A 24,692-nucleotide genomic window follows, 5' to 3' on the forward strand; every position below is an offset into this window, starting at 1 on the left:
GATAGTGGAAATCCTCACCTGGTTCCAGTTTGAAAAGGAAAAGCTTTCAGTTTTACATCATTCAATATGATACTAGCTGTGTGTTTGTCATAGATTGCTTCAAACAGCTTAAGAAATGTGCTACTGATGCCATTTTTCTTAAGAGTTATTGTTAGAAAAGGATGCTGAATTTTTTAAAATGCTTTTTCAGCATCTATTGAGAGGATCTTTGTTTTTGCTTCCATTGATATGGTGAATTACATTCATGGATTTGCATATGTTAAACATTTAATCCTTTTTAAAACAGTCTTTTCTTCATTTCCCATTGGTTTTCCCTTATTGTTTAGGAAAAATGCCCTTTGAAATGCCAACTTGCCTCTACTTCACTCAAGAGAATGTAAGAAAAAGGCCTCTCATCTTCACTTATGACAGAGGGATGGAAGGAATGAGATTAGGCAATTGTACTATAGGAGCAGAAGCTTGTAAGTCCAGTCTTCATCTCCTACAGATTTCTTTCCTTAAACTCTTTTCTGCTCAAATCTGCAAGCAGTGTTCTCCAAGTGAAAGAGTAGGACCAGTAACATGAGCATTTCCGGGGATGCTTGATAAACTTATAAATGCTCGTGCCTTACTTCAAACTGGTCATATATCACATGGGGTGAGGGTGAAGGGGCTGAGAACTGCATGCTTAAAAAAGGTTTCCCAGGAACCCTGGTGCACATTCAAGTCTGTGAATCGTGGAAGGAGATGTTTTTTGCTTTAATAAGTGAATTTAGGCCCTCACAAGGGGGTGGCTGCAACTGATTCAGAAGAGGATAAAGATTTAGGGGAGGGAGATAGAAAATGAATATGAATTAATATAAAAGCTAGACATAGAAAAATGAGAAAAACATAGTTTGAAAAACCCTAAAGGAGCAGTGAGCATTTTCACCCCACTGAATAGAATCTGGAAGGTCAGTTCAGCAACCTTTTGGGGACTATCATAGATATGACCAAGAGGGTTGTAAATTCTTCATGGAAGAGCACTTTACCCAAACTTATGTGCCCCCATATACAAAAACATGGCTACCTCACAAATGTCCTTGAGGTGCTTGATGTAGTGACGTTCAGTGCTCATGATCTCGTTGATGACATTGGCGCGCATCTGGTCTCGGTTCTGTAGTGGCCGGCCCAGACAGAGGCAGTCTGAGTTGGGGTCCAGGTGCCCATTCTGCACATCACTGGGCCCCTCTTCCACCCCATCCTCCTGGTTCACCCAAAGCTGTGGAAGCAGGTAGAAGAAGAATGGGTTAGCCTCCTTTTCTGAGAAGTTTCCAAACAAGTAGAAAAATGATGAATTAAATTTCTTAGGTATTCAGAAAGCCTTAAACCAGAGCTCCCTACAAACAAAATACCAGACCCTGGGCATGGGTCTAATCCCCCCTAGGTCACTGGTGACCTATCTATAAAACTCAAGATAGGGTAGGGAGACTAAATCATCTCTGAGAGTCTTCTTGGCTAATAAGGTCTCAGAAGAGGGAGGTATGCTGGCAAGTAGAACTCATTTATAGTGGAGCACATCTAGGCAACAGAGCTAAATAAAAAAATAAATAAATAAAAAACTTAAGCCATGGGTGGTGCCCCGTAGATCAGTAAGGTGCAGGCCACATGCACCAAGGCTGGTGGGCTCAAGCCCAGCCTGGACATACTGAACAACAATGACAACTGCAACCATGAAATAGCCAGGCATTGCACTGGGCACCTGTAGCCCCTGCTACCTAGGAGGCTGAGGTAAGAGAATTGCTTACTTGGCCAAGGCCTTTTGAATAATAGTGTCCCAATGACACTAGATAGTGCTAGATAATATATATTTAAGAATGAGCTTTTTTAAAAAATATAACTATTTTCAGAAATTTCTAACTACTTTGTAACTGCATGACTTAACCTGGTGATAAAAGCAGTTACTAAATCCTAACTTTTCCCAAAAAAAAAGAAAAAGAAAAAAACTTCAGCCATATATCTTGAATGCTAATGATGGACTACTGTCAAAACATAGCATTTAAGTATTTGCAAGTGTGGAGACCAAATTTGGACACTGGAGTAGACATCTCAAAAACGGTTTTATTTCCATCAAAGAATATACAAATAATCATTAAAATTGGACTGTAAAGTTCCTTGAACAAGCAAACATCTCTGCATCCTCAATGTTGTAGTGGGGATGAAAGACTATGTCCCTACTACATAGTGGTAACAGCTATTGATTTAGAACTTACTATATACAACAGCCGCTGTGCTAAGAGCTTTCAATTGTATTCATTTCTGCTAGGCATATGCCATTATTACCATTTCACTGAATAGGTGACTGAGACTTTGAGAATTTAAAGAATTTTCCCTGAGTCATACCATTAGGAAAGAGAGGTGCTAGAATAAGGGCCAGGTAATCTGATGTTAGAGCCTATCTATGCTTTTAATTACTATGCCTGCACCATTCTGCTTTTGGCTATAAAGAAGACAAGAAAAGAAAAGGGAAAGGGCTTGAGTCAAGGCAGGCTAAGAATTATTAGAATCATCAGAAATGCATAGTCATAGTTGGTAAAGGTTGAAATTGGCAATTCCAATTCATAAAGACAGAGGGAAACAGAAAAAAATCCTTATTTCAGGAGGTTGAATAAAATGCTCCTGGATCTTGGATGACTTAGCTTGAATCAAAAATAGACAGCTCATTTTATCCCAGTACTAGGAAGGGGGAAAACAATGTAGGCAAAAGTAAAAGAAGGGTGGTCCCATAGGTAAAGGCTATCAAGGCTAATTAGCCAAGGAGCTTGACAGTTGTCTCAATAACTTTAATCAACTCTCCATATTTTCCCTTCTTAACCCCCAGCTTTTTCTACATTTCTGTTTTGAAAAGCTGAAATCAAGCTATTTAGATCCATCATTATTTCTGCTGTAAGCAAAGCCTGTTGATGAGTGAGTGGCCTTATGGGGAAAGAACTACAGAGATCGTAGTTACTTCCCATATTCTTCCTTCTCCCTTTGTCTCATGAAGGGGAGCTATTTGGTTACCACCGAGTGATCATATAAATAAGGGCTCACTCCATTTGAATACATTTCATATATACAAACAAATGTTCCAAGTTTTTCTCCTCAAAGAACCTATCTCTCTCTGCAAATGCTCTATTATAAATCTCTTTCCAGCTTCCAAAAGGTCACTTAGTCTCTTCTTCTATATGTTAATAGCTTCCCTCTAATAGAATCAATCTGAGGAATGCTTATTCAAAGAATAGACCTGGTAAAATAAGTGACCTTGATGTAAGGCCTCAAAGAATACATCTCATATTACATGATGCTGTCTATTGTAACAATGAAAATCGAACCCTCTAATATTCCATTAACTTTTCTCTGCTTATCAAAAACCAAGCTAAGCCCTGCTATGAAAAGCCTTTAGGAGATAAGAACCATTTCTTTTCTTCTCAGGAGTTTAAGACAAGTCAAGTTAAAATGTTGGTTTGGGGATGACTAGAATAACATGAATATTTGGGAAAGTTCCAGTAGGAAGGAACACAGGATGTGAGAGAAAATGGGAACAGAAGAAAAGGCAAGAATAGAACCAAACTTAGGTTCAAGCTATACTCCGTGGTATTGTAGTTCCAAATGGCAATGAAAGTGGAGTAAGACAACTTCATCCAAGTAGAAGCAGATCCCCTTACACAGAATTTTGTGTAGAAATTCATTCTAGCTAGAACTAAATGCCTGGGTGGTTAAGCCCTTCATAAACTGCTTCTGACAAGGGCAGAGAAACTGGGCTTCCCAACTCTTCATCTACTCTACTGGAACAACCCCAGAGGCCCATTTCCTAGGTTAACATATTGCTTTTATCCAAGAGAACTACTAGCATATTCATTCATTCATTAAATCTATGTCAAGTGCCTATAATATGCCAGACATTGGGGATACAACAATGAATAAAATGGACAGAAATCATTACCCTTTGTGGGGCTGACATTGGAGAGAAGATAGTTATTACATTCATAGCCTAGAAAAAGGTACCATGTAAGGCCCAAATACTGTGTTCCTGATGCCAGGATCCCGCAAAACTCCCCCTGGCCTGATTATAGGCCTTTCTAGTCTAACCTCTAAGTTCCCTGCTCTTGAGAGCTTTGCTAATCTGTACCAATTAAAGCACTTGTCAACTTGTATTTCACAGTGTACTGACAGAAGTAAGTCCATGAGCTTATCTTCCCAGGGTGTAATGTCATCCACAGTGTCATATTAACCCTGTCTAACAATCTGTGCAGCTATTGTGTACCTTTGCACAAGGGCTCTTTATTGATGCTGCGATTATCATATAATATTGCTGGGTAACAAGTAAGAAGATGGACAAGGTGGATAATGCTTAAAACCTGCCAGGTTGGAAGGCTTTCCTGGGAGCCCTTTTAAGAGTACTTCAAGGCTGTTTTCCTCAGCCTTCATTGAATGCTGAAGCAAGGCTGGTTAGTGCAGTTCAAATTAATAAATATCTATTCTGTACCTAACAACTAACCATGCAATAGTGCAAGATATACAGGTAAGGAAGACAACCATCTTCTCTCTCCCCTTCTAACTCAAAAGTACATTCCAAATAAGAGACAATATCTGGTTCTTACACATATCTCTCCATTTTCTATTCCAGCTATCACTGCCCTTATCCTTTTATACCTGGACAAGTGATCTCCCAGCTCCCATACCTCCCACATACCACTATCAGACCAATTTCTTTGTCACTTTGGTTGACTACTCTTATAACCTTCAAATCTTTCTTAGCTCCCCACTGATTGCAAAGTACATCCCAATCCAACACCCTGGTATTCAAACATTACCATAATCTGACTTCAGTTTGTATTTCCACCCTTACTTCCTAGTACTCCATGAAAACTGAGCTCCTTCCAGACAGGTCTGCTTTTCATCCACAAATATTTCCATCTATGTATTTTAATCCCAGAATCAAACATATAAATAATATAGTCCAGAGGCCTTCAACAACTTCAACAAAAATGATCCAACCTCTAAACTTCCTAATTAAGAAATTGATGCTGGCTTGGTGCCTGTAGCACAGTGGTTATGGCTCCAGCCTCATACACTGAGGCTGGTGGGTTCAAACCTGGCCTGGGCCAGCTAAACAACAGTGACAACTGCAACAAAAAACAGCCAGGCATTATGTCAGGCACCTGTAGTCCAGGTACTTGTGAGGCTGAGGCAAAAGAATCACTTAAGCCCGAGAGTTTGAGGTTGTTGTGAGCTGTGACGCCATAGCACTCTACCAAGGGTAACATAGTGAGACTGTGTCTCAAAAAAAAAGGAAGAAATAAAAGAAAAGAAAAGAGAAGAAATCGATGTCCACAGAAACTTCCAGAGTTAGAAACTGCCATGTTTTTGATAGGCCTTTCTATTTTGTGCCTTTGATATGCCTTTTTCTTTCTGTTCTGCAAATTATGTAGTTGACACACATTTACCTTGCTAAAGTTAAAATAGAAAAAAAGACTAAAATTAGGGGTAAAAAAGGAAATATTACTACCAATCTTACAGAAATATGAAGGATTAAAAGAGAAACTATGAATAATCCTATGCCAAAAAATTAGATAGCCTGATAAAATGGACAAATTTCTAGAAAGTCACAAACTACAGAAACTAACTCAAGAAGAAATAGAGAACTGGAGTAGACATATAAGAAGTAAAAAGATTGAGTGAACAATCAATTTCCTACATGGGAAAAATAACTCAGGACCAGATGACTTCACTGGTGAATTCTACCAAACATTAAAGAAAATCAATATAAATCTTTCACAACACTTCCAAAAATAGAAATACATAAATCCTCAACAAAATACTAGCAAACCAAATCCAGCAACATACAAAAAAAAAAAAAAATTATTGACCTCACCAGATGCAATTGATCCCGAGAATTCAAGATTGGTTCTACATATGAAAAACAATCAATATAATTTACAACATATTATGAAATAAACGTTACAAAACCCCACATGGTTATCTCAATAGATATATAAACAGCATTAGAAAAAAAAAAAACTAACACATTTTCATAATAAAAATTTCAACAAATGGGGGACAAAAGTAAGATGGTGAGATAATGGACAGAATGGACACAAAGTAGCTTAAGTTGGGGAGCTGAGCTAACCAAGAAGATAGATAAGAGCACATCATCTCTGCTGAGACAAGCTGTGACTCCAGGAAAACAAATTCCAGGTACAAAGCCCATTGCCAAAAAGATGAGAAACCCCTCCCCAAGATAGAGGTTCAATGTGTGCTCTTTACAAGTGAATAGGGAACAAAAGACATCTTATTTTTCACCATGGGAGAGAGCCGACAAACACCAGGCCTCCTTCTCTAGGGAGCCTAGGCATCATCCTGCCTGGCATAAAATTGAACAATTATTTTCTTTTATTTTATTATTTTATTTTTTTATTAAGTCTTTTGTACATAGATCATAAATATATTTATGCCCATTTCAGTGTGTTGATTGTTTGTACAAATTGGAGTGCTTACATCATACTAATCAGCATAGCTTTCATCTCATTTACCCAATTATAGCATTAGGACATTTGTGTTCTACACATGATAAAACCAACTTGTACTTGCAATGTGCTCCATAGTTGTGGTCCCTCTACTATCCCCTACTATCCCTTCCACCCCCTCCAATTATTTTCACCGCAATTTTGAACTCCCCGTCCCTACTTCCGCACTCACCTGGAAGTCTGAAGCCCTTCCCCCTGCAAGTACAGAGTGTTTGGCAATTCCTTAAGAGTCTTGGGCATTGCATGGACCACTGGACAACAGTACAGAAACAGTGACTCGAGTGGATATTGGCAGGTGAGAGAACAGAGAGACACACAGGAAAGAGAGATGTTCCTCATGTCAATGGTACTCACACCCACAACAGATTTTGGTGGTGTGCTTCCCTGTCATTGGAGGGAGACAGGCTCCAGCTCATTGGGTTTTGGAGATGGAACAGCTTGTGGATACCTACTATTGAGTCACTGGAGACACTTTGAACTTTCCCTTTGGAGCAGTACTTCCCAGGACAATTAGAGTAGAACTCTTGACCTGGACTGTCCACCTGGAGATTCTCCAAGGTTGAGTGGTGGTTGTTTTGTAGTGGGAAGGACTAATTCTCATCCTCCAGCTGTCACTGGTAGGGGGCAGTGAACTGAAGTTGTTTTTATCTCTCCTCAGCTGAGGTTTCAGCTTAATACAGCAACTATTTAGGATTAGATAGAGGCTGGCTGACAAGACAGACATAGCTAGGAATATCACACCAAGAATGTACTCTGAGTCTCTGGCTGCAGCTCTGAAAGGGATGTCTGTAAATTTGTAGGGGAAAAACCACAATCACCAGCCCAAGCTCACTGGTAAAGGGCTGGTTAACTCAACTTCCTAGGGCCCTCAATCCAATCTCACCTTACCAGTTTTACTAGCCAATCTGCAGAAAATAATATCAACCAGAAGAAGAACTCTGGTAACATAAATAATCAGAGTAGATTAACTCCCTCAAGGAATGACAAAGAAGATACAAAAGAAGATGCCATTCATACCCAAATGGCTGAAATGTCAAAATTAGAATTCAGAGTATAAATGGCAAATAAAATGAATAGAATGGAGGAAAAAATGAAAATGGAAATCCAAAGAGTTCTTCAAAAGTTATCTCAAGAAATTAATGAATTCAAAGAAAAAAATCACCAAGGATATGAACATAATGAGAAAAGAGATAGCAGAGCTCAAGGAAATGAAAAAAATATTTGAGAAGCTTTGAAATACTGTAGAATCCCTCAGTAATACAGTTGAGCAGGCAGAAGAAAGGATCTCTGAAATTGAAGACAAGACTTTTGAATGATCACAAGTATTCAAAGAAACAGAAAAATGGAAAGCAAAAACAAATCATTCCCTGAGAGAGTTGTGGGATCTATCTAAAAGATCAAACATTAGACTTATAAGAATACGCAAAGGAGAAGAGGATGGTCCTAAAGGCACAGATGTTCTACTCCAAGATATTATGGCGGAGAATTTCCCAACCATTGCAAGGGACACAGATATTCAGGTAGTAGACAGTTTCAGAACCACAGAAAGATACAATCCAAATAAAGCATCTCCTCTACATATTGTAATTAACTTTACCAAACTTAATATGAAGAAGAAAATCCTGCAAGCAGCCAGACATAAGAAAAACATTACCAAGAAAGGGAGAAATATTAGAATGACTGCAGATCTTTCAGCCGAAACTTTTAAGCCAGAAGAGAATGGTCATCGACCTTCAGTCTTCTAAAACAGAACAATTTTCATCCCCAAATCTTGTATCCAACTAAAATGAGTTCCATTTGTGATGGAGAAATCAAATACTTCATTGACATACACATGTTGAGGAAATTTGCCACAACTAAACCAGCTCTCCAATATATTCTCAGGCCTATTTACCATAATGACATGCACAATGGTCTATCACCAAGGTAAACTCACCCTGAATCTATCAAAAAAAAAGCTAACTTCCAGAATGGTGAAATAATTAAAAATATCCACTGGACCTTTGAAAAACATCACGGCCAATACAGTACCATAACCATCAATTCTCTCAATTAATATGAATGGTTTAAGTTGTCCTCTAAAGAGATACAGCTTGACTGACTGGATATGATAACTCAGATCAGGTATCTATTGCCTATAAGAGACTTAACTTACCTCAAAGAATGAAAAAAAAAACAACTCATGGTGAATAGATGGACACTTATACTACAGGCAAATGGAAATCAGAAAAAAAAAGCAGGGGTTGTAATCTTATTTACTGATACAATAGAATTTAAACCAACAAAAATAAGGAAATACAAGAATGGACATATTTGTCAAGGGAAAAACTCAACAATTTCTTCCCATGAAGAAATTTCAATTATTAACATTTATGTGCCCTATCAGAATGCTCCTCAATTTATAAAGAAAACCCTAATGCATATGAACAATTTGAAATCTTAATACACTATAATAGTTGGAGATTTAAACAACCCTTTGGCTTTTCTGGATAGATCCTCCAACAAGAAACTAAACAAAGAAATAATAGACTTAAACTTGACCCTAGAACAAATGAACTTAACAGGCATTTACAGAACATTTCATCCCAATAAAACTGAATACACATTCTTCTAATCAGCCCATGGAACATCCTCCAAATTGACCATATCTTAGAACACAAGTCTAATATCAACAAATTTAAAAGAATACAAATTATTCCTTATATCTTTTTGGAACATCACAGAATAAAAGTGGAACTCAACAGCTACAGAAATCTTCATAGTCAAAGTCATGGAAACTAAATAACCTTAGGCTAAATGATAGCTGGGTAAAAAATGAGATTAAGAAGGAAATCATCAGATTTATGGACCAAAATGGTAATGAAGGCACAAACAATCAAAACCTGTGTGATACTGCAAAGGCAGTCCCAAGAGGGAAATGTACAGCATTAGAAGCCTTCATCAAGAAAACAGAAAGAGAGAAAGTCAACAACTTAATGGGTCATCTCAAACAACTGGAAAAGGAAAAATAATCCAATCCCAAACTCAGCAGAAGAAAAGAAATAACCAAAATTAGAGCAGAAATAAATGAAACTGAAAACAAAAGAATTATCCAGAAGATGAACAAAACAAAAAGTTGGTTGCTTGAAAAGTTTAATAAAATTGATGAATCTTGGGTAGCCTAACCAGAAACAAAAGTAAAATCCCTAATAATGTCAATCAGAAATGGTAAAGGAGATATAAGAACAGATGCCACAGAAATTAAAAAAAAAAAATCCTCAATGATTACTACCAAAAAGTCTATTCTCAGAAATATGAAAATCTGGAGGATATGGACCAATACCTGGTGGTATGCCACCTTCCTAGACTCAACCGGATCTAATTAAAATTTTTGAATAGATCTATATAAAGCACTGAAATAGCATCAACTATACAAAATACTGCAAAAAACAAAAGTCCAGGAGGACCAGATGGCAATTTGGAGGATCAGATGGCTTCACATCAGAATTCTACCAAACCTTTAAAAAAGAACTAGTACCTATATTACATAACCTTTTCCAAAACATAGAAAAAGAAGGAATCTTTCCCAACACATTTTATGAAGCAAATATCACCTTAATCCCCAAAACAGGAAAGGACCAACAAGAAAAGAAAACTACAGACCAATATCATTAATGAATATCAATGCAAAAATATTCAATAAGATACCAGCAAACAGAATTCAGTGATACATCAAAAAATTTATATACTACAATCAACTGGTTTTATCCCAGGGTTACAAGTTTGGTTCAACATACATAAATCGATAAATATAATACACCACATAAATAAAATAAAAAACAAAGACCATATGATTTTATCAATTTATGTAGAAAAAGCTTTTGATAATATCCATCATCCTTTCATGATTAGCATACTTTAGAAAAACAAGCTTAGAAGGGTCATTTCCTAAACTGATAGAGGCCATCTATAGCAAACCCACAGCCTATATTATACTGAATGGAGTAAAATTGAAAACATTTCCACTCAGATCTGGAACTAGATAAGGATGCCCATTGTCACCACTGCTATTGAACATAGTAATGGAAGTCCTAGTCATCACAATCAGGCAAGGGAAGGGGATCAAGTGTATTCCGATGGGATCAGAGGAAGTCAAACTCTCACTCTTCGTGAGTGCATGATTTTATTCCTGGAAAACTCCCATGGACTCAATTACAAAGCTTTTAGAAGTGATCAAAGAATATAGCAGTGCCTCAGGATTCAAAATCAATACACATCAGTAGCTTTTACATATGTCAGCAATAGTCAAGCTGAAAACATAGTCAAGCACTCTGTTCATTTTACAGTAGTGCCAATGAAGATTAAATATCTGGGAATTTATCTAAGAAAAGCAATGAAAGTCTCTATAATGAGAACCATGAAACTCTAAGCAAAGAAATAGATGAAGATGCTAACAAATGGAAAAACATAACATACTCATGGCTGGGAATAATCAACATTGTTAAAATGTCCACACTACCCAAATCAATATAGAGATTTAATTCAATCCCTATTAAAGCACCAATGTCATACTTTAAAGAACTTGAAGAAATAGTACTTTGTTTTATATGTAATCAGAAAAAAAAATCCTCCAATAGCCAATAAACTACTTAGAAATAAAAACAAATCAGGAGGCATCATATTACCAGACTTCAGATTATACTATAAATCTATAGTGATCAAAACAGCATGGTACCAGCACAAAAATAGAAATATAGATATATGGAACACAATAGAGAACCCAGAGATGAACCCAAACACATATTGTCCTTGGATCTTTGATAAGCTTATCAAAAACATACATTGGATAAAAGAGTCCCTATTTAACAACTGGTGCTGAGCCAACTGGCTAGCAGCCTGTAGACGACTGAAACTGGACCCACATCTCTCAACACTAACAAAACTAAAATACTTAGGAATAAATTTAACAAAAGAAGTTCAAGTCATGTGCATTGAAAACTGCAAAACTGTTATTGAATGAAAGGAAAGAAAACCTAATTAAATAGAAAGACCTCTCATTCTGATTGACTGGAAGACTTAATAGTGCTAAGAGGGCACTCAAATTGATCCAGATTCAACAAAATCCCTATCAAAATCTCAGCTGGTTTCTTTGCAAAAACTGACAAAGTGATTTTAAAATACATATGAAATTTCAAAAGACTCAGAATAACAAAAATAATTTTCAAAATGAAAAATAAAGTTGGAGAACTCACACTTTCTGATTTCAACTTACTACTAACCTACAGTAAGTAATCAAGAGAGTGTGTACTGGCACAAGAATAAAGATCAATAAAATGATGAGAGACCAGATATATACCCTACATTTATGGTGAATTGATTTTTTGTGAAATGTTCTAAGACAATTCAAAGGGGAATACATAGTCTTTTCATAAATGTTGCTGATACAATGGGATATCCACATGCAGAAAAATGACCTTTGATCCCTACCTACCACTATATACAAAAGTTAACTCAAAATGGATCAAAGACTTGAATATAGGAACTGAAATTATAAAACTCTTCAAAAAAAGGGGGGGACATCTTTGTGACCTTAGATTAGACAATGGTTTCTCACATATGAAACCTAAAAAAGAAGCAACCAAGCAGAATTAAAAACTTTTGTGCTACAAATACCATCAAAAAGTGAAGACAACCAGACTGGAAGAAAACATTTGCACATTATATGTCTGATAAAGACTTGAATAGAATATAGAGAACTTAATGATAACAATAATACAAATAATCCACTTAAAGATGGGCAAAGCATCTGAATAGACATTTATACAAAGAAGACATATAAATGGTCAATAAACACACTACAAGATGCTCAACATCGTTAGTCATGAGGGAAATGCAAATCAAAACCACAAGGAGATACCACTTCACATCCCCTAGAAAGATTATAATTATAATTTTTAAAAGGTCAATAACAAAGACAAGAATGTGGAGAAAGTGGAACGCTCACACACGACTGGTAAGAATATAAAATGATGTGGCTGCTATGGAAAGCATTTTGGTAGTTCCTCAAAAAGTCAGAGTTACCAGTATGATCCAGCAATTCCATTAATGGGTATATATTCAGGAGAACTGAAAGCATATGTTCACACTAAATAAATGTTTACAGCAGGATTATTCATAAAAGCAAAATAAAATACAGTGTATCTGTATAACAGAATATAACAGAATATTATTTAGCAAGATAAAGGAATGAAACACTAATATACGAGTGTTACAACATGGATGAACCTCAAAAACAGTATCCTAAGTAAAAGAAGCCATACATAAAAAATCCTACATATTGTATTATTCCATTTATATTAAGTGTCCAGAATGGACAAATCTATAAAGATAGAAAGCAGATTAGTTGTCACCAGGGGCTAAGTTGGGGGAATGGAAAGATGCTGGTCAAAGGTACAAAGTTTCAGTTTGACGAGAGAAATAAATGCTGAAGATCTATCATACAGCATAATAACTACAGTTAATAATAATGTATCATATGTAAAAAATTGCTAAGAGAGTAGATTTTAAGTGTTCTCAGCATAAAAATAGTGATAAGTATGTGAGGTGATGGATATGCTAATTTAATAATTTCATAATGTTTGTATATGAGAATATATATGGGGTATTCATAAAGTTGGTGTTCATCCACATGAATTTCATGGACACCTCTATATATATCAAAATATCACATTGTACCCATAAATATATAATTTTTACTTGTCAATTAAAAATAACTTTTAAAAAAATAAGTTATTCTAGAATCAGATAGTGGTGATGGTTGTACAATCCTGTGAGTACACTAAAAAATCACTGAACTGTATAATTTAAATGACAAATTTTATGGTATGTGAATTATATCTCTATAAAAATAAATAAATATCAAGTTAAAACAATCTAGATAAGGTGAAATTTTCCTTTGGACCACTCCATATCTTAGCCATATTCCACCTCTCCTGAGGAAACCATGGTTATGGATTTTGTGTGCAATCTTTGTTGGACTTTCTCCTTGCATTTATATACCTATATGCATACTCCAGCAGACTCACCATTGTACCATATGTTGAACTTATGATCTTCAACATCTTTATTAGTCCCTCTTCCCCAAACTATTGGTAGTTCTCAAAGAAAAGATTTCATAACATCCAGCTAGTAGCTCCCCTATGAGTTCAATAAAGGGTCAAGGAGAGTCTTGAAAGCTACGCCACCCTGGCTTAAGCAGCGTGAGGTTTTTGAGAATAGAATGGGTAAACAATATTGTCTAAACCTCACCAATATATTTTCAAAGGCCAAATCTAGCCAGTCTGAGAGAAGGGAAAATTGAGCCATCCTTTGATTTGAGAAAGTAAGGGGTTACTGCCAACCACATTAAATAACAAAATCTCAGAGCTACAGAATCAAGAATTGTGAGGGAAATGGAAGAGCAGCTAGTCTACACCACTCCTTATCCCTCAATCAGTGCATAAACTTCCTTGACAACATTCCCCACCAGCAATTGCCCAGCTCATTTCTTTGAATACAACCAGTGATGGTATTACTGTTTTCCTAAGACAGCCCTTTCTGAAATTTTCAGATAATTTCAATCATGAGCTCTGCCTCTGTTTGAATGAAGGTGCCAGCTAAAATTTTCAGCAAACACTAAGGACAAGACACCAACAAAGGAGAAGGATTAGAGGGCATGTGAACTTTTGTGTAACAAAGGTCACCAAAATGCCACCACAGTGAAGCAAAGACAAAGTGTGGATGCAAAAGTGGATGTGAGGAACTGAAAGAAACCCAGCTAGCCACAGAAGGGTGCAGACACAGACAGACACACACACTTACACAAAACCTGTTTTGGAACCCCAGTCTCAGCTACTAGGAGGATCAGGCATGCTTAGAGATCTTTGAGCACACATGCCAGAAAGCATTTTGCATTTATGCCTTGTACAAAGACAACCAGTATGATGTGTACAGTCAGGTGCAGAAACTACTCATCTGTCCCTAAAGGGGAAAAGATTGAATAACTATAACTAATTACATGAAAGATCATCCTATGGAGACAACTAACAAATTGTTCTCCCTGTCCAGCATGGATACAATGAAAAGTAATGAGTTTCAACCTCAGAAATAAATATTTTAGTGACATAAAAGACAAAAGGTCAGGTGTGAATATCCTATATATCCATTCATTCATGGATCTCTGTCAAATTATATACCATGCTTGACACACGAAGTTTCATTGCTCCCCAATACAGACATGTGACCTCAGGTAGGCTATCCTTTCCATTCATTCCAATACATCCTGTTTATTCCCACCTCTACAACTCTAAATCTTTCTAATGCCTACCCCTACTACCTCTTCAATAAGGCCCTTCCTACTCCTTTCTATCATTCTTTTTTTGTCCCTGGCATACCTGACAATCTACTTCAGGAGCAGTACCTTCCCACAAACTTCCTTACTTTGGGCTTCAAAACAGCCTATAAAGGCAAGCAAAGCAAGACTATTTCTGCTTCCCAAATGGGAAATCCAAAGCCAAAGAGAAAAATGTTTCACAGTAAAAGGACGGCAGTCAGGATTGAAGCAAGGTTTCTAGACTCTTACACCAAAATTAGAAGAGACAATTTATGATAGTAGTAAAGGTTGTAGACTCAGGAGCCCCGGTTCAAATGCTGGCTCTATAATTGCCTTGGTAAGTAACAGAGAATAAGTTATTTAACCTATGTGATCCTCAGTTTTATCATCTGTGAAACAGACAATAGTATCAATCTATCTCATATGATTGTTTGGAAAATTAAATAAGGTGATGCATGTAAAATAGTTTCTGGCACAGAGTCAAGTATTAGCTGTTGCTGTTATTATCCCTAGGTTGGCATCATCCACCCCTAGAACTATGAGGCAAGATCTGGGAAAAATCGTCCTCTCTGGTCTGGGAAGGGTTTTAGAAAGTACTTTCATAAATGTCTTTATGATTGCCCCAAATCTCTCAGGCTCCAAATTTCACCACCTTGACAGCCAAACTATAAACAAGCCCCACCAAAGGAAAGCAGGCTTAGTCTGGGCTGTGAATATTGATATTTTGCCCACAAAAAGGTTTTCTATGGTGACACCTCAAGCCAGAATGAGGTGGATTAAAGTGCAGGGAAATCCTTCACAGATGACATATTTCCTTCCCAGTCAATAAAATTAAATGTCTCTTAGAGTAACTATTCTACACTGTACTCATAAGTCTCCTTCTTTCATTGGTTTTCATGGGCCTATCCTCCTTACTTCTTGATATCATTTAGGTTGATTAGTCAAGGAGCCACAAAAGGAGTGTTCTGCCAGGACCTTTAGAAGTTCATTTCTTCTTCATTTCCTTTGATCTGCTTTTTTGTTTGAGCGAAAAAAGAGAGAAGGCTTCTATTTAGACTATCCAGACATAGAAGTACAAATCCTTGCCCTCCCTGAATTCATGATGAAAGCCATGCTAAGGGAGTATGCTGAAATCAAGCTGACCTAAATTACTCATCTCCCAGAAGGACTACAATTAATTGACAGACATGCAAGGGAAAAATAAAAAACATTTTAGATAAGATATTCACACCAGTCCTTTCCTTTTGTCTGCTGTGTCACTAAAATATTGATTTCTTTGGTTAATACCAGTCAGACCTGGTATCTTGTTTGGGCTATGCCATTTACTACCATTCGGCAAGTCCAGCAGAGTCTTGCTCACTATATAGTCTGCAAAATTCTCCCAGTGTTCCAAATCTGGCTTCTTCCCTACTGAGGGTGCTCCTGTAACAACTGTCTTGTACTTTTAAGCCCTTGCTAGTCTTCATCAATGCTTAAGTATTCTCTTCTGGCTACCCGAGTCTAATGTTTCTTCTTGATCTCAGCTCCTACTGAATTATACCCCTTCCCTAACTATCCTCTGCCTTCTATCTGCTAACCTGTGCACAAAATATGTATGGTGGAGTGAGTGCTCATAGGTATAGTTTCTTTTGGGGGTGATAAAAACGTTCTGGAACTAGATAGTGGTGGCTGTTGTATAACACTGCAAATACATTAAACTATATACTGTAAAATAATTAAAATGGTAAATTTTATTATTTTACCTCAATTAAAATATAATTATAGCATATGGACTAGAAAGGTTCTTTGCGTTTATCTGGTCCAGCCCTTCCATCTTCCAGGGGAGAAAACTGAGACTTGACAAAGGAAAAAAATTGACTAAAGTAGCAGAGTTTATAGTTCTCACACCTATTATCAGACTCTTGGAGGATAGGCTGAATGAAGGTCTAAAATACTTCTATTCCTCTTTAGTAGCCATTTGATGATCATCTGGTAAGTGAATGAATTTATAACTAAGCCTTTCATTCCACAGATGAAGATGCCACTTTCACTGCATACTCCCTATCTCTGGATTCCTAGTCACCATTCTTTACCTGCTTATTGGAACATACCCAACAACTTAATATTGGATTCACTCATACCAACCACTTTCCATAACAACAAAGCTGCCCTCTGTTTACTACCTACTGGGACAGTAACTCTATCAATTCAATGCACTTTCTCCCAAAATTTGCAATTGGGAAGGTCCTCACCCACTATATGCTCTCAGCCTAACCCAACCCATATGGGAAGGTGAACTTCTAGGAGCTACCTCCAATTCAACTTTATCTGACTTCACTGCAATTCCAGAAATACTGCTGGCCATGTCCCACATACAACACCTTTATTCATTATGTTCTTAACAGTAACCTTTGCTTACTTAATATCTAATTCAATGTAGGAATGAGTCCACCCACATATGATCCTCAGGCCAAGCCCCACTGAGCAGCAAACAATGCAATAACTTCACTATCTAAAAAAGCTTATTGATTTATGTACATTGAACCAACCTTGTGACCCTGGATAAAACCAACTTGGTCAGAGGTGTTCAAATATCAGCAAGAGGGATAAACTGGATGACTTTTAAGATCCTCCTAAACTCTAAAACTCCCTGGTTCTATAAAATAAACCATCACTGCTCACAGACCATTTTAAGGACCAAAAAATCCAGGACTTTTGGCTAAATTCAATTAAGTCCGACCAAATACAAACCTAGGCCAGAACTTCCTTTTGTACTCGCCAAAGAGGCACATAAACAGACCTTATCTTTGGGCACTCAAACATGGTCTTCCTCTCCTCAAGACATCAAACCACTAAGAAGTGTACACATGATACTAGGAAAGCCTAAGTTGATCCCCAAATGAACCCAGGGGTTTGTTACACAGAGAAAAGTAGGACTCAGGTCTCAGAATACAACATTCAACTCAGGCCACCAACCAGGTTGCAAATTCATGCTATGGGACAATGAGGGTGCCTTAGAAGGAAAGCCCCACCCTGAGGAGAACAATTTAGAGTGTCTCCTACTAGTATCAACTCTTAAACATCATCTTCCTAATGCAAAAAGCAATTATGTGTCAAGAAATTGACTAGACTATAGCATAAAAGACAGCAGCTGCAAACGAGGAAGTAGTTCAGGCTTCCCTGACATATGCTGGCCAGGTTCTCAAAAGTACAGAGTGATTTAGCTATGGTCCAGCCTGCAGGCTGGAGAATAGGCTATAAGACCCTCAAGGTTGCTTTCAACTTTTAAGAAAGGCCCACAAGGTAACCTGTGCTACCTGAAAAAATTTAAGGCTCCCTCTGAGCTAAAGAGGGCTGCATATTAAAAACAAAACAACAACAACAACTCCAATTAGCCTAATGATGTACTGGATAACATAACCCAGAGCATGTGCACAAGGAGAAGCCAGTAAGATGGATTATGTGAATCCAATGAGTACTAGTAATGCCTTTTGAAATTATAGTATCAGGGGAGAGATCTCTGTAACCCAGATAAAAAGGCCCTCCCTGCAAATGTCAGTCTCAACTCATGGAGTCTATAATGTATCATCTCTAATGCCACAAGCAGGACTTTTTACAGGGTGTAGCAAAGGTCACCAAACATACATAGGGAAAACAGGAAATTGTAACTAATGTACATTTATTTACAAATATTCATCATAAAATTTTGTAAAATATTTACAAAATATTTGTCTGTGTGTTAATATAAAACTATTAAAATATAAAACATGAGTTTGTCAATTTCCAATGTATGGAGATCTCTGAGACACTCAATACATAGATAGTAAAGGCTAGAGGCTGATGACCACTTGAAGCTACTTAGGATAAATATGAATTAGTACATCCAAACTCATCCACAGAAAGAAAAACACCATTGCCATTACCCTGGAATACAAGGTTAAGTTCTCAAGCATTAACAAATTTCCTAGCTGTCCAAGCCTACCCTTTACTGATTGTGCTGTAGTTCAGAAAACAGACTTAAGATTCTAAAGGAGGCAACATCACTAAAAGTGGCAGGATAGGGCACACAAAGAATCAGTCCCTTTACTGAAACAACCCTAACCTGGTAAAGACTAATAGATGTACTTTTTCTTTTTTTTTTATTTTATTTTATTTATTTTTTTTTTTTTAGTAGAGACAGAATCTCACTTTACTGCCCTCGGTAGAGTGCCGTGGCATCACACGGCTCACAGCAACCTCCAGCTCTTGGGCTTATGCGATTGTCTTGCCTCAGCCTCCCAAGCAGCTGGGACTACAGGCGCCTGCCACAACGCCCGGCTATTTTTTTGTTGTTGCAGTTTGGCCGGGTCTGGGTTTGAACCCACCACCCTCGGCATATGGGGGCGGCGCCCTACTCACTGAGCCACAGGCGCCGCCCTAGATGGAATTTTTCTTAAGACTGGAATCTCATCCAAAACTTACAAAAACCAAGGACTGCTTAATGCAGAAATGGGGAGAAAAAATTGGGTAAAAGCATTGAGTATCTTCCTACCATCCCCCATTCCCCAATGGCCAATGAAAGGGTGGCTCACATTACTGGTGTGTCTTCATGGTTCCATGAGGATAATGATCTTGTTCCTTACAGTACTATGGTTGTGCATTTGGACCTGGTTGGCACTCAGGGACTAGTACAGAGGCTGATCTTGGGATGAAATGGCTTTCCACACTGTAGCTCCCTCTGTTAAAAGATGTAAAGATATACATCACACATGCCTACCTAAGACAAGGGATGGTAGATGGGACAAGCAGCAAACAGACTCAACAGCACAAAAAGGAGGCTGAGGAGGAAATTTCCTGGAATAAGGATTCAAAAGGGCCACTGTGCATACAGGGGAAGTGAGATTTTAATACATATGCTCAGGACCAGGTGCATGCTCAGAAGAAACATGATCACCATAGGGTTGTAATTCTGAAAGATCTGAAGTCTCCATGCAATTAAGAGAAGAAGGCTAAGGCAGATTTGTAGGATGTCCTGACATAGAATCAAAGGTGAGCCTCGGCTTATAGCCAAGCCAGGGGGAAAAAAAAAATAGTATTTATATTTTCTTCTTGGCTCCAAGTGTTTAAGTAAATCTCTGTCAAGTCACTGGCTGACCAATGAGATAACAGAAACTTCAGTGACCACACATGACAAGGAATATAGCATGTGCAAAAAATATTCATAGTTTGGAAAAATCCCTAAACAAAAGGACAAATGTAGCCCTCAACAATCAATAGCAGCAAATATGGGAAAGGAAGAGAATCTGATTTCCAGAGTTACCACACTATAATAAAAATATTTTCGGCTCAGCACCTGTAGCACAGTGGGTACAGTGCCAGGCACATATGCCGAGGCTGGCAGATTAGAACCCAGCCCAGGCCAGTTAAACAACAACGATGACAACCTCAACAAAAAATAGCCAGGCATTGTGGTGGGTACCTGTAGTCCCAGCTACTTGGGAGGCTGAGGCAATAGAATCTCTTAAGCCCAAGAGTTTGAGGTTGCTGTGAGCTGTGATGCCATGGCACTCTATCAAGGGCAACATAGTGAGACTCTGTCTCAAAAAAACAAAATATTTTCCACAAAACATTATAAGAAAGACCTACAGAGAAACAGGAATTTACAGCCTGTTCACAGGAAAAAAATAATAATAATTTCACAGAAAACATACCAAAGGAAGTCCAGATATTGAACATGCTAGACAGAGACCTTAAATCAACTGTCTGTCTTAAATAAGATTCAGGAAGTCTGGGTCCAATTCCTGGCTTTGCCACTAATTCCCTACATGATACATTATGTCATTTCTAATCTCCAAGCCTATGTTTTCTCAGGATACATAATGAGGAGGTCAGGCTGACCAGTGATCATAAGCTGGGACCTTGGGAGATAATTTGGCCTATAGATACGCTCTATTTGACCCTTACAATGTTTCTTTAAAAATATGAATTAGACCAGTTGGTGTGGCTCATGTCTGTAATCCTAGCACTCTAGGAGGCTGAGGCAGGTGGATTGCCTCTAGATCAGCCTGAGCAAAGAGCGAGACATCATGTCTAAAAAAAATAGCCAGGTGCTGTGGCAGGCATCTGTAGTCCCAGCTACTCAGGAGGCTGAGTCAAGGAATCACTTGAGCCCAAGATGTGAAGTTGCTGTGAGGTATGATGCCACAGCACTCTACTGAAGGCAACAAAATCAGTAGACTATGTCTCAAAAAAATGTGAATTAGTGGTCAACCTTTTTTAAAAAATAGAGATTTTTACATAAAATTCCAAATCCTAGCTTTTCTTAAAAAAACTATAAGATCTAGCCCTATTGGGCTTCTATCATCACAATACTTCTACCCATGGGAACCAAAAAATCACTTTTTCTCCCTTTAGATGGGGCATGGATTTCCCATTTGAACACAGACTCCCACTTACTCCTTGTCTAAGCCTATCTCACACAATAAAATAACCTGCCTAGCTCCTATAAGCATCTAAATTGGCCACTCCTGACCAAGATGGGTTTTTCCAGCTCTATATCTACAGTGCATCTAGGGCGCCATACAGGTGAAAAGATTTTACCTAGTGTCTCTTTCTTCAGCCACAAAGAGTACTATAAATAAATCTTGGCAGATTTCCCTAGGAAGCCCCAACAGTAAAGGTTGGATTTCCATGACATCTGGTTTGTAAAAAGGCAAGGAGTGATGATAATGTCCCTCTTAGTCAATCTTTTCATCTCCATAACTCTAGACAGGCCAGAAACTAGAGAAACACAGAATTTGAAGAAAATGGAAAAATATTTATGTAAGTCCTGATGGTATCTGAGCAGGTTCTTCACTTTATGACCAAATCCGTGCCTTGTCTCACAGGCCTTACCTCTCATCAGTAATAGGCCGTTGTGTGTCCTATATACAACCTTCCCTCAGGTAGGTGGAAAGCTCTTCCCAGGCCAAAGGCCAAAATCAGAACAAAGTCTCTTTTTATGCATAATGATGAACAAAAAGAGCCTGAATGACTTGGCATTAGGGCCCATCAAGCAAAATGAGGCTAATCACAGGGGTAGGACTTGAAACTTAAAGATACAATCATATCCTGATAGTCTTCTCACAACTTCTAGGGGGGAAATCAGCCCAGGAAAGCAGCTCAAGATGTCAACAGCTAGATATGAGGACTGATGTCCAGCAATCTCTAATTCCAATGTACATTAACTCTTGCATTGCTCTTGTGAAGCCTTGTGCTCAGTACAGAAAAGAAAGAACCTAAGAAAACACATACACACACATATGTATATACGTACACAAGAATGAAATTCTGAACAGCAGGGGAGGCAGATTTGACTGGGTCAAAGTCACAAATACCTGACAAGTTCCCATGCAGCAGCAAAATAAAATCACAATTCCTGTTGTCAGGTATCCAGCATATCATGGGTTACAAAACATTTTCACAAAACCCAATAATATCAATTTTACAAGGAAGAAAACAGAGCTTTGAAGATACACAGGAAGCTGCTCAACTGAATATCTAATAACAGAACTGAGGCAATCTAGGTTTCGCAGACTCCAGGTTGGGTTTTAATATGATCAACAACAGGTAGGGCAAGCTTGGACAGAACCACGTAAGCACCCTTGATTATTCATCCTAGGTCTCAAATGTTCTCACAGCAATGAGATTTCCACACAGGAAATGGGGCTCTACTAACTGTATCAGTCACCAATTTGGTCCAATGATCTACAAATCTGTTCGGCTAGTATGGGGCTAAGAGGGAAGTCTTTTCTTTGTTACTATACTTTTCTGTTATATACCAAATAACCTCTGGATGATGTTCTAAAGGAGCTACTGAATCTCAGTTCAGCTAGCATGAATTGAGATGTGCTATGAATATAAAATATGTAACAAATTTCAAAGACTTAGTAATATATAGCATTAATAATCTTATAGTAATAACATATTACAGAATATCTTAGACATATTGGGTTAAATAAAATAAATGAAATTAATTTCATTTGTACTTTTTTTTTTTTACTGTTTTAGTGTGGTTACTAAAAACATTTAAATTACATTTGTGGCCTTAATTATATATTCTATTGTACAGTATAAATATAATGACCAATGGTTCTTAAGCCAGGCTACCCAGTAAAACCTAGAGGTTTTCTAAAAATCCGATTCCTGGGCCTCATCTTCAAAGATTATTATTTAACTCGTCTGGAGCCTGGGTTTTAGTGGGTTTTTTATTTGTCTTCTGGATGAAGATGATTCTTCTTCTTCTTCTTTTTCTTCTTCTTCTTCTTCTTCTTCCTCTTCTTCTTCTAATTTTCTCCTTCTTCTTTGCCACTTAAGCGATTTTCTTGTAGAGCTAGTGTTGAGAACCACCGGGATAGACCCTGTACCAGTGGCTTTTAGTGCTATGCACCTAGAGGAACATTGGGCTTCACTTAGGAGTAACAATGCCTCCTCATCAATATTCTGAAATCTGGCTCTACCATTCACCCTCTGGGCCATCCTGACTTGCTCAATCATTTCCCCCATCCCTTGATTTACTGTTTATTATAAAAGTGGCATTTGAATCTGGGTGATGTCACCACTGGGTGCAGTTTAATCTTTCTTTTAAAGAGAGTAGTCTGTCAGCACAAGAGACAAAAGCTGTACATGTACAAGGCCTCATGCTAGTCCTGAAGGCCTAAGGTTATTGATGTGCTCTTTCTGACTACTCCTGGGAGTGATTCATCAACCAGTAAACCTGAACTGTAAACTCTCACAGAGAGAGTTTTGAGACTCTGATGGAAGATTCCACACAAGCAGAGAAGAAAGGATTGTATACTTCATTAGAAGATTCTCCATATAGACAGAAGTGAGAGGTCATTTTGTCCATTCTCATAGATCTGGCCAGTGCCCTCACTTAAACTGTCCCAACTAGATAATAATACTTTCCAAGTGTGTAGCCCTCTGAGGAAGGAAGCCTCTTTCAACCTCTAGGGCCAGCCTTGATACAGGGACTTTCTTGTAACTAATAAGGTTGTGGTGGTGGTGGTGGTGATAATAATTATGATGATAATGATAAAACAAGTTACCATTTACCAAGTACCTAATATCTTGGATATATACCTATACATAGTAACTGTTAAGCACTTTGCTAGATATTTTATCTTATATGAGCTCATTGAATCCTTGTGGAAAGTCTGTTATCCATATTTTTCATATGAGGAAATCAAAACTTAGAAAAGTTAAATCTTCCCCAAAGTTACAGAGCTAGGAGGCAGTAAACCCGTATCTCAAAGTTATCTGACTCCAAATGCCCTGTTCCTTCCTTCATATCATGCTGCCATCATTCCAATCTTGAAGCTCTTCAACCTTCAAGATCTCACGTCTCTTTGATGTTTTTGTAGGGGTCCAGAAGATTCCAGCCTCACCTCATGGGAGAAACTAACAAAAGGCTATGATAAGGATAGTTATAACACACTTTCATATGGCTTTGGTGCTCATCTTACCACAAAGCAGTTTTCACATTTTACTTCATTTCCTGTGACATGCCCTGGCATTAAAGAACTTCTAAGACTATTTAGCAGATGGGTAAACCAGAGCTCACTATAGTCAAAGAATTGATTCTAGTTCACAATTCCAAGGAAGGTCAAGAACTGGAACACCTAGTCAAATACTCTTTCTCCGTTGCAACTTGAGGTAATAAGCATCCTGGAGTCACTTCCTCCATAGTGACTGGGAAGAAACACAAATCTACTGTGAGCTCCCTCCCAAGCATCCCTCTGTTAAGTGCCAAGTTATTCATGGTATAATGTCAAAGAGGCAGAAGCCTTGCAAAACCTTGTAGGCTGCCTGCTTTGCAC

General features: G+C 37.8%; 1 protein-coding gene across 6 annotated transcripts in view; it reads right to left on the reverse strand.

Moving 5' to 3' along the window:
* The window catches only part of ARHGEF9 (Cdc42 guanine nucleotide exchange factor 9), a 368,607-nt gene that overhangs the window by 247,983 nt on the left and 95,932 nt on the right, over positions 1–24,692 (reverse strand). For all 6 annotated transcript variants that reach the window (XM_053579818.1, XM_053579819.1, XM_053579824.1 and 3 more), the window contains one exon: positions 1,049–1,240. In XM_053579818.1, the coding sequence (XP_053435793.1) occupies positions 1,049–1,240 (192 nt within the window). The remainder of the gene's footprint in view (positions 1–1,048; positions 1,241–24,692) is intronic.

The sequence above is a fragment of the Nycticebus coucang genome, chromosome X, assembly GCF_027406575.1.
Source record: "Nycticebus coucang isolate mNycCou1 chromosome X, mNycCou1.pri, whole genome shotgun sequence".
NCBI lineage: Eukaryota > Metazoa > Chordata > Mammalia > Primates > Lorisidae > Nycticebus > Nycticebus coucang.